The 15,852-nt window shown below is 43.6% G+C and overlaps 1 protein-coding gene across 1 annotated transcript in view; it reads left to right on the forward strand.

Moving 5' to 3' along the window:
* Positions 1-15,852, forward strand: part of NECAB2 (N-terminal EF-hand calcium binding protein 2) — a 141,223-nt gene that overhangs the window by 103,570 nt on the left and 21,801 nt on the right. Inside the window, exon 6 of the mRNA XM_083515094.1 lies at positions 7,219-7,355. Within this exon, the coding sequence (XP_083371220.1) occupies positions 7,219-7,355 (137 nt within the window). The remainder of the gene's footprint in view (positions 1-7,218; positions 7,356-15,852) is intronic.

Here is a 15,852-nt window from a genome sequence, read left to right on the forward strand (position 1 = left end):
CCACCGACTGGTGATGACCTTCTTTTTCCAACATGCTTTGGGGAATTGACTGCTTTTAATGGAAGGGCTGGTGCTGTTTTTATTGTACTTATTTGTATGGTTTTAATATATTTCTGTGTCTATATTTATATGTAGTTTTAATTCTATCGATGTTTAATTGTTTTTTAATGATTGGGTTATTATTGTTATCTGTAAGCCACCTTGAGTCTCTGCCAGGGAAAACGGTAGGGTATAAATATATTACAATAATAATATTTTTTTAATCCACACTCTGTGGCTTATTACCTGCCCCTCTGAATTGATGTTTCCAGATCACCGAGGGCTGCTGTGCCTTTGAATTGATACTAGCCTATATAACTAAGTTGACAAATAAAACATGTTAGATACAGTAAATGCTTTTGCTGTAGCAGAATAGCAGAAGGGCAGGGTTTTTTACCTGCTTAGTTATACGGGCTAGGATTAATTCAAAAGCACAGATAGATCCAGAGGGACATCAAATTAATAGCGACAATGTGTGAATTCAAAAAGCTTCCATTTAATTGCTGAAGAATTTGTAGGTCTTCAGTCACCTCCATTTTCTTTTGCTTATTTCATCTTTCTTGTATGAGTGTGCAAGTCTTCTGCAAGGAGGCATCCAGAAGACATCAGAAAAGCCTTTCCTGTCTAAGTGAATCTTGGAGATCTAAGGAACACTTTTCCTTTCAATTTATTCTGACATAGATGACATATATAAAAATCCAGTTGCATTTGTGCAGCAAGAGCGAATTCAATTATCTATGTAGTGGCACATTTGCGGTTTGATACTGTATTTGTATTAAAGTGTAGGATGCTGTGGGGTTGATTCACTTCCAAGGGACAAGAATTCTGGAAGTGACAGGAGACTAAAAGCATGTGGCACCATCCACAGGTCTTCATGCACAGATCAAGGTGAAATGGTTGCAACAAACCAACCAGAATCTAGGGCTCTACCAAACTGACAGAGACTAGTTTGCAATCAGCATTATTTATTTGTTTGTTTTGGTGTGAGGGAGTTGAATCACAGGTATTTTGTACCCAGAAAGTCCTGTTCTCACCTCTGAGGCACATTCTGGAAAAATTCAAAATGGTGGCCACCACAAAAATAGTTGCCTCCTATGTTACCCCCTAGGAGAGAGGTCATTACGGTAGGTTATATTGGAAAATATACACACTTTTACAAAATAGGCTTGAGAAAGAATGAGGAGGAGGAGGAGAGACAGTATTGTCATAGTATATTGTCTACACTGAGGTCTCATCAACACTTCCGTTTGTCCCATGATTTCTAGGCATGGATTTGACAGGTTTTTCTTTTATGCCGCCACTTTCCTTGGCAAAACCCGCAGTTTACTGCTGAATTGGAACAAACCTTGACTGGGTTTTCTGTGGATTAACCTTTGTTGTGATACAGCGGGAAGCAGCAAGTTTTCCCAGAGAAAGTGGGGGGACAAAAGAGATACCTCTCAAATCTGTGCTTAGAAATCATGGGGCAAACAGTCGTGTGGGCAAGCACTGACTGGCAGTGGATGTCAGGTGAGCTACTTTCCCAGCCTTTACTGCAGATTGAACCTGGGATATTTTGTGTGCAAAGCCTGTGCCCTATCACTGAACGATGGCCCTTCATCTCTTTCATGGCTGAGTAGGGAATGCAATCGAAGTCTCCCTCACTTACTCAGTCATTCATTTATAAGTTTACTATATATATTTATTTTGCTTTTCATTGTTTCCCAAAGCTGTTCACATCATTAAAAAAAAATGAGTGGAGTGGAGGGTTTTGCCATTGGGCATACAAAAAACAACAAGACTCACAAGGGAAAGGAGTGTGGAGGGAAAAGCAGAGGAGTGGGGTCAGTTCTTCAAGGCTAGAGAACTGTGGTGAGCTAAAAGAGGGTTTTTATACACAAGTTCAGGCAGGTGATTCGTTCCTATGGTGCTTTTGCTTCAAAAGCAATTGGTGGGTCTTGTTTCCCTGGCAGTGGCGTAGCGTGGGTTGTCAGCACCCGGGGCAAGGCAAGTAATTTGTGCCCCCTAACCCGTGGATTTGCGCCCCCTAACCCTAGCCCCCAGATGTTGCGCCTGGTGTGGCCAGCCCCCCCTGCACCCCCCACGCTATGCCACTGTTCCCTGGTCATTCGGTAGCTATCCAACCCACTCTGGCTCTGATCCACTCGGCTCCGATTGGTTTCCTGCAGTCACCTGCGGGTTGAGCCCCACCCAAGCCCTGATCAAATATATGGACATTTAATGATGTGATTTACACCAGGCTGGGCGACAGTGGGTGGATGAAACACAGTGACTCAATGGGATTTGTTCCACTGTGGTGAAGGCAAGGCAGCTTCTGTATCTCAATGCACAAAGGAGAAAGCATTGCTAATTTGCAATAAACATGGTCTCTACGTTTTCCACTTCAAAAGAACTGCTCAGATTCATCAAATATGTTGTCCTAAATCTGGAATGGTAAGCTTGCTGAAAAGCCCGAGGGGGGGAGGGCGTGTTGTAAAAATGTCTGCTAATAATGAACTATTTGCTACAGCTGGCAGGGAGGACAATGTGTCTATATCGCACTCAAGCCATCCACTGAGCAGGATGTTAATATTTAATTTGGACTAAAATCCTGCTCGGTGAATCTGTTAGAGAGTTTCTCTCCCTCATCCAAACTCCCTGTTTGCATTGAAGCTGAAGGTGCATTGCAAACATTCTGTTCATTTTGTAACAATAGCTGGACCAAATGTTTGCATGTGGGGCGGACAGCAGGAAGGGATTGTTAGTTTCAGTTTCCCTTGGTGTCTAGATTTTTCAGTTTTAAAGTGAATTCTGTAGCAATTTGAAAAATGATAATAATAAACTAAATCATGAAAATTCGCCAGTGTTTTAGTGCAAAGCTCCCAAAAGACTTCCGGTTAACTTGGCAACAGGTCAGGCAGCTTGCCCTAGAGCTCTGCAGATAACACAATTTTAATTGAGTACTGTATTAATGAGTTTTCTTTTAATATCTTCCAATTTACACTTTTTATATGCAGTTTTGATCTACAGAAATATTTTTACAAGCGTTTTCCCCAACATAAAGCATTTTTGTATTTTTTTAATGTGTGCATTTTAATGCACACTTCCTCCTAAATATCTGCATTTTTGTACATATTTTTGGTCATGCAACTGCATTACAAAATCCGCAAGAGTGTGAATTTTGAAGGATAGCTATGTTTTGGTTCCTGGATTGATTCAATAAGTACGAATTAGGTAGTTGCTTATTAAAATGCAAACAAAATCCAATTCCCCTGCCCCATCTGTAACTGAGGTCGCATAAAAATATGTATAAACAGGAGTTGGATAGCTCCTCTCAGCAATCCACACAGTAAGCAAAGCCAGCTGCCTCCCTCTGGCCATCACAATGCCTTTACCGCAGTCCACACACACACGCTTTCAAGTCTCCTCCTGATTCAGATGCAAGTTCTAGTTCCACTAAGCTACCTGCTGCTTAAAAAAAATAAAAATAAAATAAAAAGCAAAAAGCAAACCGATCCTCGTATGTTTCTGTGCTCAAAAGTTTTTTCATTGCATGACATTATTTTAAAACAAAATTTCCCCTAAACGGAATTATCATCATCATCATTCCTCCTCAGTATTATTTGATACATTCCAAACACATAACAAATCAAATACAACAAAAAGCATATTAAAGTATATTTTAGAATCATAGAATTGTAGAGTTGGAAGGAGGTTAGGCCAACCCCCTGCAAGGCAGGAATCTCAACAAAAGCATCCATGACAAGTATTAATTGCCAGAATTGACAATCTCTGTCTCCTGTTTCCTAGTCTCCACTTTCCCTAGTTTGGTAACTACAAAGTTTAACTTTTTTATGTATATGACTTTGTGGATCTGTTTATATGTTTGACTCGGCCTCTAAGCGAGCAGATATTATGAGTAATGCTCAGCGTTTGTTATATTTAGAGGAGATTAATTGAAATCAGTGGGTCTAATCAAGTATGAAGAACACTGGGAATAGCCCTGTGATAAAATAATGGCATTTTACAAACTAAGCCACTATAGATATTACAATAATGCAAATATTGTGATTCATTATGAGATTAAATAAATAAAGCCAACTCTGGGCATGTAACAAATTCACTCAGCAGTACAGTATTCAATAAATGGATTCCAATTTGCTTAAAAAAATATCAGAGCTGGCACATTCCAGGTGGCATTTTAGCAATGGGCAGAGGGCAGTGGTTTCACTTTTGAATAGTAGCCAAGCTTGGCTGCCATCCATGGTGGCTGGCCATAATCTTAATTTGCTCAGGTCAAACATTCACCAGCTAAACTGCTTAGCTTCCGTAGGGTTGCAGCTTTATGCAACCTTAGACCCTACCCTTTTCTGCTATGGACCATAACATCTCGGGGAAAAGTATTATTATTTTGCACCTGTGCAGAAACTTTTCTTACTGCACATACATCAAGTAGCAAACCACAAAGAAGCAAAGAACCGGAAGGTTGACAGTGACTTCCTGACAGAGAGTGAAAACGCAAAGGGAAGCAGAAGCCTGACACAACATTGATCGATCAAACAATGTTGCTGGAGGTAGCCAAGTCTTGAGAACTTGTCAAGAGACAGCAGCCTCCCCCTTTGATGATCTTGGCTTCGCCAAGCAGAATGGGCAGCATGTAAATATAATCAGACATGCACACGGAAAAATCGGTCAGAGAAACGGATCCTCAGGGAAAGCAAGGAGGCAGATCTCTTGGCAGGAAGAGAAGAGGAGCTGGGCTTTCATTTCAGGCTCAGTGCTACACAGATCATGCACACCTGGTTCCTGCCCTAGAGGCCAGAGAACAAGGGAGTCTTGTGATGCCTCCTGGAATCTGGCATTGCCTTGTAGAAAGGGCCAGTTAACTGCCATGTAGTGGATTAAGGATGTTATGGGTCTGTCAAGTTTGTTTTCTCTGCTTCTCAGTTTTTTAACCTTAAATTCAGTTATCCACATTTCCAAATCAATCTGTGATTCCCCCCCCCCTTTTAAATTTTTTTCATGAAGCTTCATGAGCATTTTAGTGCAAATTTCTCCTAGTCAACACATTTTTGTATGCAGTTTTGACTAATATACAGTTTTGCAAGCCATTTTAACTGACACAAAGCATTTTTTGGATGTTACATTTATGAACTAAGGCATTGTTATGCACATTGCCCCCATAACATTTGCACGCTTGTATGCCTCAGTTGGAGAACGGCATTGCGAAATCTGAAGGAGTCCAAATTTTGAAGGACAACCATCTTTTAGTTTGCATGTTGATTCAAGAAATGTAGATTAAATTAAAGTACAAACAAAATTGAATTCCTCTGCATCCCAGTAAGATGAAACAGAATATAACAGGGATGAGTACGAAGTTCAAGTTCTAAGGAATTAACCTTGAAACAGTGTCTTTGTGTATTTTGTGAAACTTACAGAGGATATTGTCCATGATGTTGCTCAGTGTCCACTTTATAAAGATCCCTTTATTTGTTGTGTTTTGTTGCGAGAAGAATGTTGTTACACCTTGCATGCTTCTTGCTGTTCAGTACTGTTACTTTGCATTTTTCTTTATTTGTGTTGGCAACCAGGAAATTAAGAGCTGCATTTGTGGCTCAAATCTGAACGTTCTTTCTGCTTTTTTGTTTTGTTGCGGCTTATAGCTAAACAAAATGACATACAGTGGTGCCCCGCAAGACGAATGCCTCGCAAGACGAAAAACTCGGTAGACGTAAGGGTTTTCCGTTTTTGTGTTGCTTCGCTAGATGAATTTCCCTATGGGCTTGCTTCGCAAGACGAAAACGTCTTGCGCTTTTTTTTAAAAGCCGCTTGAAGAGGCGCAGTTGCGACGGACCGTGCTTCACAAGACGAAAAACATCGCAAGATGAAAAGACTCGCGGAACGAATTCTTTTCGTCTTGCGAGGCACCACTGTATTACCTGCCTACCTCCTCCTCTGGCCCGTCACGTTGTTCTGCCATTCCAATGATCCTTTTGCTCTGGGCTTGGCCACTGTGCGCTAATGGCCCCTAAGTGCTGGGCAATGCTAAGGCCACTTGTCTGGGAGAGAGCTGAAGTGGCTTTAGATTTTGACCCAAGGAGGGACAGAAACAGCACTGCAGTGGGAAACACATGGGGTGCAGGGAAGCTCCACAGTCCCTCTATTCAGAAGTAAGTTCCATTGAGTTCACTGGAGCACTTACTACTAGGCAAGTCTATATAGCAGGGGTGGGGGAACCTTTCTTCAGCATTCCCTGGCCACATGCCAGTGGTAGGTGGGGGCCAGAGGCAGAAGTGGGTGGAGCAACAAATTTTACCTTTGTGCAGCGTGAATCAGACCTGTATATAGACACAAACACCTTCCATGTGAGAGCCATCAAGAACACATCCCAACTAGGCAAAGGCACTTGTGGGGGCAAGCAGCAGGATTGGTTTTGAGCAGGACCAGATAAAGAAACCTGCAGGGCTGCATTTGGACCCTGGGCCAGAGGTCTCCCCACCCCTGGCATATAGCTTTACAGCCTGAGATTACTTATTATTGAAGCCAAAGCAAGGATGAATGTTGGAGCTCGCTGGCAAGATGCAATCTTGGAGAGCTAGAGGCATGTCCATTTGTTTCAGTGGGGACTTATGGATGCAAACTGCCGCTGTTTCTGCTGGCCTCCCTCGTCTGCTTTACTTGTACTACTACCATCTCTAGAGCTGCTTTCCCCAACCTGGTGCCCCCTAGCTGTTTTGGGATTGCAGCTCCCATTAGCCCCAGGCAACATTGCCAATGGTCAGGGATGATGGGAGCTGTAGCCCAAATCTTCTGGAATATACCAGATGGGAAAGGTCATTGCAGAGTGGCTTTGCCATCTTGATAGCAAGAACTAAATATGATGGAGGTATAAACAGCAAACGCATCCCACATGGACACACATGTATCCTAAAAGCTGGAGGAAGTTACATAAAGATGGTGCATCTTCACCATAGTAATATCACATGATTCTTTGGACACATAGCAATGTGGGACAGAACTATTTTTCACTTTGATAGGAGTCATACTTAATATTTTTTTCCTTCTAAGGCTGCAGATTTCCACATTTACCTTTCTTAAAAGAAAACAACAGTTCATGGAGGAAATGTTCTTTGGGTGATGTTGTTCATTCAGGCAGCTTGGGAGTTTCCCAGCAAGTTCTATCTTCTTCTTCCTCCCCAGGTGTATGAAAGAGGAACCAATGTGGACCAGTTTGTGACCCGTTTCCTGCTGAAGGAGACAGCCAATCAGATTCAGTCCTTGCTCAGCTCGGTGGAAAGTGCCGTTGATGCTATTGATGAGCAAACCAGTCAGATAAGGTCAGGTCTTTTCATTTGTCCTATATTGAAATTAACCTGTTCAGCAGCCTGACTACTGTTTTCTGTCTACTGTTGTGCTCTGGAAGCTTCACAAGAGGATTGTTTTTGGTGCCCTCTTAAGATAAACATTCTACATGCTGTCTCTAGCAACTTAATACCTTAACCCCTGGGGCCAGTTCCATGTCTGAGGCCATCTGGCCAGGCTCAACTTTGTGGGTGGAGCGGTGGTGGGTTCACCTGGTGGCAATGGCAACAGCAGATAGTAGCACTCTCATCAGTGCTAAGCAGCCAAAGGCTGCCATTTTAAGTTCCCACACTGCCCTAAGCTGATTGGATATTGTGGGTATTGTGGGAAATTAATATGGCAGCTCTCAGATCCTCAACCACTTGATTCTGGGAAATATTTTAAAGGGAACCTTGGGACAGGCATAATTGGTGGGTCCTTTGAGCCCTGGTGCCTTAACTCTTCCACTCCTTGTGAGGAATTGTTCCTATTGGAGGGATGGCACTGGAGAAGCCAGAGGATTTCCCTCCCAGAGTTGTGCTGTCTTGTCAACAGAAGTTTCAGATAATGGGGAAAGTTGCAGATCAGGGCAGGAACAGGAAAACCCCATGGCTTCTATCCCCCCCCGCCCCGCCCCCTTGAGACTTTGCAAAATGCTAGAAGCAGCAGGGAAAGCACCAAAATAAAAGGGTTACCATGAATCACAGCCTGGATTCAGCAACAAGGAGTTAAAATGTCACCCAGCTCTACAGAGCTTGTTGACCAGAACCCAAAAATGGTTGCCATGGAAATGGGGGAAATCAGAAGCTCATATCAAGAGACCTCCACACCCACCACTCGGTGTTCTAAATTAAAGAAAATAAACAGAAGGCTACAAAGTTCCAGCAGGCAGCTTGTCGGGGAAGATCTTTCCATTCGTTGGGACCTTGTGGGAGAAGATTTCCTCAAGATCCTAAACAGCAGCCCCATATTGAACTTTCCCCGTTTTGTATTTCTCTATAAATTCTAGTTGTTGTTTTTGCATATATGCATATGAGTTTCAGCATGCAAATTAGTGGCTCTGTGTGAACTGGCCTGACATGTGAATTGACATAGGTTGCATACACAATATACAGTATTTGAAGCATGTGGCTTTCCCCAAGGAATCTTGACTGGTTATGGTACAAGACAGACCAATGAGAACAACTGAAAGTCTCTAATCTGTGAGTGTCTCCCTAGTACACTTTGCCTTTAGATATTTAGGAGTCCAAGTGACCCAAAAATCCAAATGAGACCTTTACTGCTAATTATTTCCATGTTTGCACAAATGTAATACACTGGAATTGCTTGACTCTGCCTTGACAGAAATGATGGTTTTACCACCGAGGTTCATCTACCTTGTGCTATTCTCCCCACTGAAATTCCTGTCCAACATTCTAAATGGAAACTTTCATTTTAAAAGAAAAATGCCCATGTACTGCTAAGATTCTCAGATATATTAAAAAAAAAAAACCAATGGAAGGAGCGTGGGGTATTCCCTTTTGGAAACTATATTATGAGGCTTACCAGCTCAGGCACTTACTATCCTATATTAATGACTCAAGTGACAAGCTCTGGAAACGAATAGAGCGTTCGTAATTACAACAGTCTAATCCACACTGCATTTCATTTATTGAAAAAGAAGCAAATAAAAGTCTGCAGATGCAATGCAACATATTGAAAATGATCCTGAAGATTTGGAAATGCAGAAAGCAAGCCTTAATGCTCACCATCTCTCTGTTAATTCCAATACACAAATACCCTACATTCTATTTAAAAATCAGAGTAAGTGTGAGTGAATGAAAAGAAAAAAAATATGGATAAATTTTGTGACTATTACATAAATTCTAAACCAATTTTCAGGGATACGCAGAGGAACCACCTTCAAAAACACAACACAGACTTGGTTGATGTGGTATCAGGTCAACTTCCACAGAGTGCTAGGGAACTTACACAAGTTAAAAATTTATGCGCTGAGCTACAGTTCCCAGGATTTGGGGGGGGGGGAGAGATGCCTGCTAAGGTGGTATCAGAGTGCTTTGAATACATGGTGTGGATCTGATTTCCTGGCTCTGAAAATACGTCTTACAGGTGTGCCTTACATATCTACTTAGCACTATTAAGTTCAGTGAGGTTTACTGCCTGGTTAGAGGGTAGAGGACTGCAGCATTAAAATATATTTCCCTCTCCTTTCCCAGCCACAGGGGGAAATGATTTCTGTGGACACTGAGAGCAGGGGACGATTAATCGGGGGGGGGGGATGCATATGGCAAAGGGGTTAAGCACCAGCTCACCTCTGCTGCTTCTCTGGTTAAATTTACTATCTCCAGCAGTTGCATTTCAGTTGCAAAACTCTAGACTTGTTTGGCCTTGAGGATCAGATTGGGAGAGGATCTGCAGGAAACAAGAATACTTTCCCACTCTGGCTTCACTGCTATCATCAGGGTTGGAACACCAAGTTCTGCTATGATGACACCACTTTTTTAATAACCAGAAAACTTAAAGAGAAGTACCTGTTATGGGTGGGGGGGTGTTCCATTAGGTTAACTTTTGAAATGACAGATGTGAATGTAAGAAAGAACCTGTGAAGAACCCTGCTGGATCAGACCAATGGCCAATCTAGTCTAGCACCCTTTTTTCACAACCACCAATCAGATGCCCCTGGGAAGTCTACAAGATGGTGATGAATGAAAGGCCCCTGCCCTCCCATTATTCCCCAGTTACTCGTATTCAGATGCCTACTGCCTCTGACCCTGGAGGTAAGTAGACAGCCATCCTGGCCACTGGCTATTGATAGCCTTATCCTCCATGTGTTCAGCCCGGACACCGAGATCCAGCGCCGAGGGCCTTCTGGCGGTTCCCTCATTTCAAGAAGTGAGGTTACAGGGAACGAGACAGAGGGCCTTCTTGGTAGTAGCACCCCCCTGTGGAACACCCTCCCTTCAGATGTGAAGGAAATAAGCAGCTGTCCTATCTTTAAAAGACATCTGAAGGCAGCCCTGTTTAGGGAAGTTTTTAATATTTAATGCTGTATTGTTTTTAGCACATGATTGGGAGCCGCCCAGAGTGGCTGCGAAAACTCAGCCAGATGGGCGGGGTATAAATAATAAATTATTATTATATTATTATTATTATATTTGAAAGTCTTCTAAGTTCATGGTCATCGCATTTTGTGGAAGACAATTCCAGGGTGAAAGGCTGTAGTTCAGTGGCAGCGAATCTGCTTGAAATGTAGACACTCCCAAGATTCATTGCCATGCAGCTCCAGGTAGGACTGGAAATGTCCCTTGCCTGAAACCCTGGAGAGCCACTGCCAGTTAGTGTAGACCAGGGTTTCCCAAACTTGGGTCTCCAGCTGTTTTTGGACTACAGTCCCCATAATCCCTGACTACTGCTCCTGCTAGTAGGGATGATGGGAGTTGTAGTCCAAAAACAGCTGGAGACCCAAGTTTGGGAAACCCTGGTATGGACAATTCTGAGCCACATGGACCCAGTGGTCAAAATAAGGCAACTTCCTGTGTTTCTATGTGTCATGTGAGAGGATGCAGCAAAGAGAGGCAGTCTCTAAGCTCTTAGCAAAAAGCCGTGCTCATGTTCATGTCTTTCAGTCACCAGCTTGACTTCCTGCTTCCTCTTCTTCCTCTGCAAGATGCTGGAGTCAGGAGTGTTTCTGGAGCTTCTCCTCCTTTTCTGTTCTCACTCTGCTTCTGCCGCTTTTGATTTATTTTGCATCAGTCTCTGGTATATTCAGCAGCCTCAACAGCCAATGTATATTCATGAGAATTACTTAACAGAGCAGAATGGATCTCCCTGCATTGCAGGTGGATATGATGCATCAACTCTCTGCTCTCTGAGTGTGGCCATCACTTTGGTGCTGCAGTTTCATTTTTAGCAAGTGTGCTATTATCAAATCTACCCCCCACCCCCGAAAAAATGGGGCAGGGTGTCTGCCTACAAAGCTTGGACAAGCAATATCCAAGCAAGCTATGTTTTTCTGCCTGTGTGTATTTGGCAGTGTTTTGGGGACAGGGGAGACACAGACCTCAGGAAGAGGCAGTGCACTGCCCAAGGCTCCAGTATTTGGTGAGGAGGACAATCTGCAGTTACCTCCAGACTGTCAGCATTTGGGGGGAGGGATTCAAGTGCAAGAAGGGAATTTTAGGCTTGCCCAATTAAAGTGCTCTGTTGCTGTGGGTACAACAAATCTGCTTTTCTTTTCTTTTTAAAAAATGACTTTTGTGGTTAAAAAAGTGACAGGTAAGTGCACTGAAAACCATAGGACAAATGAATGATTAATAGGGAGGTGTAAAAACACTGCTCAAGTAAATCAGGATGAATGGAAGATTGACCTACAACTTTCCCGCAAACTAATCAGAGCAACTTCTCCGTAAAGACTGGGCATAGTCTGACCTTCACATAAGTTTTGTACAAGCAAACCATGATGAATGTTGAATTAAAAGGTGATCTAAAGGATATGTGGGAGTGAATGAGCCAGGTAACAAGAAAAGCAACCCTCTGGTACCTGCTAAGTGACTGCTCTGCTGGATCATGATGAAGCCATGTAGTAGCCAAACTACACGACGCAGACAAGGCAGAGGTGTCCCACTTTTCCAAAATGTTGTGGCCCTTTCCCTAAAGAAAAAAGTCCTTTACACCCATCAGATTGGTCTGCCAGGCCAGTGGAATAAATGGGAGCTGTGTATATGGATCCAGGTTAAGGGTCACCAACATGATGCTGTTGAAACCAGTTCCCATGAGCCCTGACCAGCATGGACAGTAGTGAAGGAGGATGAGTTTGGAGGGCACCACGTTGGCTATACCTGATGTAAGTGCTCATTTTGAATTGGGTTTGAGGCTAAATATAGATGCAAAGCGGCCTGGTATGCTGCATTTTGGGACCTGTGTTGATTCTTTCTAGACAGTCACACCTGTGCTTGTGGCCTCTATGTTGTATTTCATGCTGAATAGCATTGCCCTTGCTGAAGGATTCAGAGAAGTAGCTTAAAACTGCTTCACTAGCACATGGCCTAGATGGAGGCTGGACGGTGGATTCTATTGACACCTGACCTCCAGCTGCTGCTCTCGGGTTAAGTGATCAAAGGGAGGTTTAGAATTCACACCAATTACTTCTATTGTATGGTTCAGGCAGCCTTACCCCCCACCCCCACCCCCCCACCCCAGACCTCAATGCAGCCCTCCACGCCTCTGTGTCAGGCTCTCAGAACTCTCTCCAGTCACACCCCGTCTCCCCAGGCCTGCTCTGCACTCTCCTGTGAGTCTTTTGACTGGGCTGAAATCTGTCCTTGGAACTCTGAAAAGGCTTCCTGCTTGCCTGGGTGGAGGATAGAGAGGAGTGGGGTGGGGTTGGGGGGCATATAGAAGCAAGGCTACTATAAAAGGTAAAGGTACCCCTGACCATTAGATCCAGTCAGAGATGACTCTGGGGTTGCACGCTCATCTTGCTCTATAGGCTGAGGGAGCCGGCGTTTGTCCACAGACAGCTTCCGAGACATGTGACCAGCATGACTAAGCCGCTTCTGGCGAACCAGAGCAGCACACAGAAATGCCATTTACCTCCCCTCCAGAGTGGTACCTATTTATCTACTTGCACTTGACTTGCTTTCGAACTGCTAGGTTGGCAGGAGCTGGGACTGAACAACGGGAGCTCACCCCGTCGTGGGGATTCGAACTGCTGACCTTCCGATCGGCAAGCCCTAGGCTCTGTGGTTTACACCACAGTGCCACCCACGTCCCAAGCCTACTATAGAAAGAAGTAAAAATTACCACTCACTTTTGCTTCAGGTCCTTCCCTCCACAGGGATGTGCCCCCCCCCGGAAGGTTGTGTGGAAGCCATTTTGACCCTCAGACTGAAAGAAGTCCACTCTTGTTAGTACATTACAGCAGAACTGCATGGATAAAGGGTCTGGAAACCAAGTCTTATGAGGAATGGTTCAGAGACTTGGGTGTGTTCAGCCTGGAGAAGAGTGAGAGGTGATAGGATAGCCATCTTCAAATATCTGAAGAGCTGTCACATGGAAGCTTGTTTTCTTCTGTTCTGGAGGGTGGCATTTAATGAGCCTATGCATTGGCCACCTATCCATTTCCATTTCCTGGGTGCTGCCTTTAACCTATTAAACTAGAAAGCTCTGGGTTGCTGGTATGTTTTTCCCACCCCAATGTGAGCTGGTGTTTTAAGCTTTATTTATTGATTTGTCAAATGCTGGTGGTTGTTAAAATGTCGCAGGTTTTTACATTTGCTTCTAAGGCAGGTTGAGATTGTCCTGCATTAGGAGACAAAGGGCTTGTTCACAATTCCCCTTTGTCCCAAGCCTAAAAAGCACGGGTCTGAGCAGTTTTCAGTTTGCACCATCAGGAAAACCCACTCTGCCACTGAATCGGACAAACGCCAATCCATGGAAAACCAGTTTATCCCTCCAGGGAAAGCGGTGAGACAAGTGGAAGTGTGGAAGAGCCCTAAGAGAGCAATTGTAATGATGATTTTATTCTACACAGCTGTGATATTTTCTTATGAGTTGGTGGTTTAGAAATACCCATAAATAAAGTGTAAATCATGTGTCTGCTCAGAAGTCAATTCAATCGGGCTTATTCCCAAGTTAAGTTGGGTTATGATTGCAGCGACAACTTTTTTTTTAAGGTGTGTGTGTGTGTGTGTGTGATGTGGCCTGGCTTTAGATGCGAAGCTTTCTTCTGCTTGAAAGTAAATATATGTTTAATACATTGGCAGAGTTGTCCTGAGCAGGTGCCAGATCAGCAGAAGAGGAAACAATCAAGTAGCAATTAGTCCTTGGATGGAGCAGCTAAAGATTTATTTCTCTGCTCATGGGCCTCCAGATGAAATAATCAATGACTGCTTGCTTTCCACTTGCATTCTATGGAACTCTGAATAAACAAGATAGAAGCAGATGATTACTTCTGGAGGAGTGGGCTTTCCTGCAGAGACCCTGGGGTAGCTGCCAAGAGACCCACATCCCCCCCCCCAAACATGGTGCTTTTATATACCAAACAAAGCACTGTTATTTTTGAGCATCAGGCATATCAGCTGGAGTGAGTGGCTGCACTGTTATGAAATATCCTCTCAGTACCATTATAACCATCCTTTTACCTATCCCCCACCCACTCTTCCATTTCTTATTTTTCAGCTTATCCCACAGACACCTTTTTTTAACCTTCCCTACATCTTTCCAATCTTCCACAGTTGTCAAGGGTACCAACTTATCTCGGTGATGAGAGTAGACAGGAAATTGTTCCCTTGGCAATTAACAGTACCGAACGGCAGGTTATGTACCCGCTAGCAGATTGCCTCAAAGCCGCTGCAAACTTGAAACAAAACATAATTCAGTATCTGCGAGGCCTGCCCATGTGAAGATGTGCATCTCTCGTCAATATGATAAGTAAACAAGAATAAGCAAGAAGGGCTTATCCTTGTCCTCCACATTGATAAAATCCTGTCAATGGCAACTAGCCACGATGGCTATGTTCTGTCTCCACTGTGGAGAGCAGTGTGCCTCTGAATATCAGTTGCCAGGAGTCACAAGGCTGGAGAGGGATGCTGTGCTCGGGTCCTGCTTGCAGGCTTCCCACAGAAATCTAGTCAACCAATGTAAGAACAGGATGCTGCTGGATTAGATGGGAATTTAGTCCAATCCAGCAGGGCTCTTCCTATGTTCTTCATGGATACAGTGGTACCTTGGGTTACAGATGCTTCATGTTACAGATGCTTCAGGTTACAGACTCCGCTAACCCAGAAATAGTACCTTGGGTTAAGGACTTTGCTTCAGGATGAGAACAGAAATTCTGTGGCAGTGGGAGGCCCCATTAGCTAAAGTGGTACCTCAGGTTAAGAACCGTTTCAGGTTAAGAACAGACCTCCAGAACGAATTAAGTTCTTAACCCGAGGTACCACTGTATTGGTTAAATTGGGAGAAGCCAATGTGGTACCATCTCAATCTTGTTAGAGCTTGAATCCCATCATCCCTGACCATTGGGCATGCTAGCTGGATGTTGATGGGAGTTGGAGGGCACCATTTTGGCTACTCTGTGCTAAATTATCCAGGTAGGGATTTGATCATCTGGCCCTAACCTCTTGATGCAGGCTGTTTATTCGGACTATTTACAACCCATCCTCTCTCAAAACAAATGACATGGGAAAGTATAAAGCACCAAAAAAAAAAAAAAGCCATCCCTAAACCTAAACTAACCATATACTGTAAAATGCACCATCAAATAAATAAAGTAACAAAAAAATAACAGAGTAAATGAAATACTAATCAACTTGCAAAACTTAAATGGCCTGAGCAAATCAGTCTTAACCTGGCCCGAAACAGTCAACAGCCAGTGTGGCATAACGGTTAGAGCATTCGGTTACAACCTGGGAGAGCAGGGTTTGAATCCCCACTCAGCCATGAAACTCACAGGGAGACTTTGAGCCAGTCACTTTCTCTTAGCCTAACCCA

Source organism: Podarcis liolepis (genome assembly GCF_965112155.1).
Source record: "Podarcis liolepis genome assembly, chromosome: 7".
NCBI classification, from domain to species: domain Eukaryota; kingdom Metazoa; phylum Chordata; class Lepidosauria; order Squamata; family Lacertidae; genus Podarcis; species Podarcis liolepis.